The sequence below is a fragment of the Otolemur garnettii genome, unplaced genomic scaffold (assembly GCF_000181295.1).
Source record: "Otolemur garnettii isolate 467f Iridium unplaced genomic scaffold, OtoGar3 scaffold00181, whole genome shotgun sequence".
Taxonomy (NCBI): domain Eukaryota; kingdom Metazoa; phylum Chordata; class Mammalia; order Primates; family Galagidae; genus Otolemur; species Otolemur garnettii.
Window position 1 is genome coordinate 363972 of NW_003852576.1, and position 5628 is coordinate 369599.

At 39.1% G+C, this 5628-nt stretch overlaps 1 protein-coding gene across 1 annotated transcript in view; it reads left to right on the forward strand.

Annotated features, from left to right (window-relative positions):
- WDR19 (WD repeat domain 19) overlaps window positions 1–5628 on the forward strand; it is a 97258-nt gene that overhangs the window by 17913 nt on the left and 73717 nt on the right. Inside the window, exon 7 of the mRNA XM_003800704.3 lies at window positions 4214–4291. Within this exon, the coding sequence (XP_003800752.1) occupies window positions 4214–4291 (78 nt within the window). The remainder of the gene's footprint in view (window positions 1–4213; window positions 4292–5628) is intronic.

Here is a 5628-nt window from a genome sequence, read left to right on the forward strand (position 1 = left end):
GATACAGAGTTTCACTTTGTCACCCTCAATAGAGTGCTGTGATGTCACAGCTCACAGCAACCTCAAACTCCTGGGCTTAAGTGATTCTCTTGCCTTAGCCTCCCAAGTAGCTGGGACTACAGGTGCCTGCCACAATGCCCAGCTATCTTCTTGTTATAGTTGTCGTTTAGCAGGCCCAGGCTGAGTTTGAACCCGCTGGCCTTGGTGTATGTGGCTGGCACCCTAACCACTGAGCTAGTGGCACTGAGCCATCAGATTTAGTTTTAAGATTAAATTTTACTAATATTTAAATTTCCCAAGGTTGACTAGATCTTCAGAAGTTCCCCCCTTAAGGGAATTGGATATTGCCAATAGCTACATAATCTCACCCATGGGAAAATTTCACTTTGGACTACTGCTTATGCTGTTGTATTGCTAGAGCAATATTGACTAACACATTCTTCGAATACCTGCTGGGCATTTGGCACTGTGCTATATACTATAGAAGGAATATGAAATATGGCTCTGTATTAGTCAGCTGCATAAAAAATTACCTCAAAATATAGCAGCTTTAAACAGTATTTACTACTTCATAGTTTTTGTGGATGAAGAATCCAGGTGCCGCTTATCTGGAACCTCTGCCTTACACTGTTCTATCAACTGCAGTCACCTTGTTAAGGCTGCAGTCTCATCTGAAGGCTTGACTGGGGGAAAATCTGCTTCCAAGCTCAAGCACATGGTGGTTGACAGGGTTCAATTCCTTACAGGAAGTTAGACTCCAGGCTTCAGTCTCTCTCGAGCTATTCGCTAGAAGCCTTTCTCATTTCCTTGCCAGGTGGATCTCTCCAGAGTGCCTCACAACATAGCAGCTGGCAAGAGAATAAAAGCAGTCAGTCAGGACTTAGGCCAAAGTCTCTTTATGACCTAAATCAATCACTTTTGCCATATTATGTCCTTGAGAATAAGTTACTAGAGAAGCAGAGATAAGTATTACACAGGCATAAACCAGGAAGTAGGCTATCTTAGAAGCTACTGATCATAGGGTTCTACTCTCAAGAAGACATTTCTAATCGTTAGAAAACACGCATGACCTTTTATGATTGTCAGATTTTGCAGTACAGCTTACAAATCCTATAGCATTGGGAGATGAGATCAATGAAAGTTGAATTAATGAATCTTTAGAAGATACAAGGTGTTCTGAATCAGAGTATAGGCTAAACTATCGTAACAGAGTCATAAGAGCTGTAAGAATATGATAGTTTGGGGGTTCCCCCTTTCTCTTTCTCACTTAACATTAGAGAGGTAGAAGGTTGTCTACATCTACTTCACAGAGCTGTACAGAGTTCTAGCTTCCTTCCATCTTACTACTGTGCCATTTTCTAGGGTGTTGTGCCCTCATCGTTGAAGTCAGTGTACCAGGATCACATCTGTATTTCAGCCCAGGGAAGGAAAAAAGAGAAGTGTATAAAGGATGTGATGCAAGAAATGTGCAAAGGATGTGAAGTGGAAGATGCATTTACTATTTCCATTCACATCACATGTTTAGTTAGCATCTAGTTGTTGCATGGGGCAGCACCTGTGGCTCAAAGGAGTAGGGCGCTGGCCCCATATAGCAGAGGTGGTGAGTTCAAACCTGGCCCTGGCCAAAAACTGGAAAAAAAAAAGTTACATCATTTGATATTTTCTTAATTGTTTTAACTTGGTATTCTGCATATTACTATAAGGTTACTTGTATGGATTCATTCTTATTTATCCTGCTCAGGATTTGTCTGCTGAATGAATCTTAATATTGCTGCATTTTGTCAATTCAGGAAAATTCTTAGTCTTTACTTCTCTGGGTATTACCTCTTGACCTGTCTGTTCTGTTGTCCTAGAGTATCTGTTAGACATGTGCTGGTTCTTTTCGTGTCTCCTAATCTCTTGGTCATAGATTCTGTCTTTTATCTACTCTGCAACTTTTTGGATAATTTCCTCAAATTAGTTTAATTATTCTTTCTTCAAGTTTTCTAATCATCTGTCTATCCTATTGAGGATTTTTATTTTTATTTTCTTTTCAATTTTTATTTAAATTATTTTTTAGGGTATGGTCTTACTCTGTCACCTAGGCTGGCAGGAAGTGGCACAATCATGGCTCACTAAAGCCTTGAACTTCTGGACTCAAGTTCCTTCTCCCTTGGCCTCCCAAGTAGCTGAAACTACAAGTGTGCGCCACTATGTTTGGCTGCATTTCTTCATTTTTGTAGAGACAGGCTCTTACTATATAGCTCAAGGCTGGTCTTGAACTCCTAGCCTCAAGCAATCCTCCTACCTCAGCTTCTCAGGGTGCTGAGAGAGTTTATTTTGATGACTCTACTTTTTATTTTTGGAAAGTACTTTGTAATTCTTTTAAAAATTTTCCTGAAATACATTATTAAATAAATTATAGAAAAATATATATAAATGGTGCTCATACATATGGGAAAAAAGATCAAACTCACTCGTAGTTAAGAAACTACAAATTAAAGCCACAATGAAATACTATTTCTCACCTATCAGACTGGCAAGATTTATATGTAATATGACAACATATTCTGTTGGTGAAACTGTAGGTGATATTTTACCTCTGTAGATGCAACTTATGCACTTGACCTTTCAACCCAGCAATGCTATTTATTGAGGACTCTCCTCACATTATACACCTCTTACAATTCAGAAGTACATATGCATTAAAAAAATCTGCCTGAACTTTTTAAGAAAGCCTTTTCTCATATTTATGAATCCTTTACGTCTTTAGTCATTTTAAAGTATTTTATCAGAGATGTCTCTCAGATAATTCTGTTTTTAGGTCCACCTATTTTTGCCCCATTGTGTTATTTCTTTGTGGTTTTGTAATTTTGAGCCCCCCTTCAACAGGATTTATCTGAGGACATTTTTTGCAACCTTGCTAGAATCTCTGAATTTATTTTTGCCACACATTGTGGGGATATTATGAACCTGTATCTTTCTACATTTTGTATTAATTCCTCACATTGGGAGCTCCCAGACCATTCAATATGTAAATTTGAACTCCAGACTATAATGGGGATAGGAGGAAAGGTCTTTGATTAAATTCTTGAAATGTGAAATAAACTTTGTTTTTTCTGACCTAGAGCTGGAGGCAAGAAAAATAGGCTTCCTTATGGTCTCTCCTAACTAGTTGTTCTGGATGGTGCATACCCTATAGTTTTAATTTTATTTTTTTTAGGGACAAGGTCTTGTTCTATTGCCCAGACTAGAAAACAGAGATGTTGTCATAGCTCACTATAGCCTTGAACTCCTAGGCTGAAGGAATCCTGCCTTTGCTTCCCAAGTAGTTGGGACTACAGGAACATGCCAGCACGTCCAACTAATTTTTCTTTTTTCTTTTATGTAGAGATGGTGTCTCACTGTATTGCTCAAGCTGGTCTCAAACTCCTGGCTTCAAGCAGCCCTCCTGCCTTGGTCTCCCAAAGCACTGGGATTGTAGACGACAGCCACTATGCCTAGCTCCACACTATGGTTTCGGTTTGATGTTTACTGATAGACCCTGTAAATTTCCCTTTCCCTTTTTCAAACTTATCTATTAGTATTTCTTTTTTTTTTTTTTTTTGTTTTTTTTTTTTGCAGTTTTTGGCCTTGGCCAGGTTTGAACCTGCCACCTCCGGCATATGGGGCTGGCGCCTTACTCCTTTGAGCCACAGCGCCACCCCATCTATTAGTATTTCTTTAAAAAAAAAAATGTGTTCTGTTTCATCCAGAATTTCCAGATATTTGTGGCAGCAGGATTTTTTGGTTCTTAGTCCAACATTAGTCAGAAATAAAAAGATGACTGGATGCGGTGGCTCATGCCTATAATCTTAGCACTCTGAGAGGCCGAGGCAGGTGGATCGCCTGAGCTCAAGTTTGAGACCAGCCTAAGTAATAGTGAGACCCCATCTCTATTAAAGAGGTAGATCCTGTCTCTACCAAAAATAGAAAAACTAGCCGGGCATTGTGGTGGAGGCCTATATTCCCAGCTACTCAGGAGGCTGAGGTAAGAGGATCTCTTGAGCCCAAGAGTCTGAGGTTGCTGTGAGCTATGACACCATGGCACCCTACCCAACCCAAGGCAACAGAATAAGACTCTGTCTCAAAAAAAAAAAAAAAAAAAAAGAAAATGCAAGTTACCTGTTTTATTAATATTCAGAATGAATTTGAATATCAGTTTTGCTCTTATGATGATATTTTACCTCCGTAGATACCCGTGAAATTAGAGCCTACCAACCTGCAGTTTTCCATGATGAGGCCAGATGAGCGAGGCTCTGCGGAAAGCATGGTAAGAATTCTGAATCAAACCCATGCCCAAATGATTTTGGTAATTATGTAGAATATACTATTTCTTTTTCTCAGGTAACAAGGTAGGGCTCAGACTTTCAGGCCTGAAACTTGTTTTTTTCTGTTACTACCTGATACCACAGCAAATGAGGGCAGCTTTCTATCATAGGTGCTGCTGCTCTTTTTATTCTTGTAGTATCAGAAAAGTGGAAGTACTTTTCAGAACAAAAATATTGATTTCTTTATCGTTTTAAAATTTTTACCATATCAGATGTGATGAACAGAGCTCTGGAAGTTGTAGTCTTTCTTTCTTTCTTTCTTTCTTAGATGTATTTTCCCTACTACATTTTAACATTCTGAAATCCAAATGATTTTCACAATCAACATAAATATATTTAATGAGGTAACATTTCTTTTATTTCCTAAAAAGCTGTGATTAAACTTTGTAATGACTTACAATTGGTAGCAGCTTAGAATCAAGGAAATATATCAAAATACACACTTAATGAGCCCCAATAGGTAGCACACTCTTTTCTCTCCCAACACAGTTATACCTTCCCTGGGAATTACATTTTTTTTTTTTTGAGACAGAGTCTCACTTTATCGCCCTCAGTAGAGTCCCATGGCGTCACAGCTCACAGCAACCTCCAACTCCTGGGCTTAGGAGATTCTCTTGCCTCAGCCTCCCTATAGTTGGGACTACAGGTGCCCACCACAGTGCTCAGCTATTTTTTCATTGCAGTTTGGCCGGGGCCAGGTTCAAACCCGCCACCCTCAGTGTATGGGGCCAGTGCCTTACCCATTGAACCACAGGCGCCCCAGGAATTACTTTTAAATATTGATTTGTGCAAGTAGCAAATGGACACTAGTTTAGCCACACTGACCTTCAGGTGACTGAAACAGTGAGAATATTAAAAATCAAGTTAGATTATCTACAGGGGTGTAGACCTATAATCCCAGATGGCTCACAAGCAGAATGGCTTAATAAAATGGAAGACTCTTTCATACTCTAAAATTGTCAGACTTAAAATGCTGTATGAACAGTACTCTAATGAGAGGTATAGAGAGCTTAAAAATGTATTCCTCAAAGGAAGTTTAGCACATTTCTTTTGTTGTTGTTGTTGTTGAATAGTAACTGTGTACATTAATTCACTTCTGGGGTACAGTGTGGGGTTTTCACAAACAATCCGAAACACTTCCATCAAACTGGTTCACATAGCCTTCTTAGTTATTGTGTTAAAACATTCATATTCTACTCATAGAAAGATTCACTTGTACCCTTGTAAGATGAACCACAGAAGTGAACCCTCGAATCCCTCTCCCTCCACCCATTCCCCC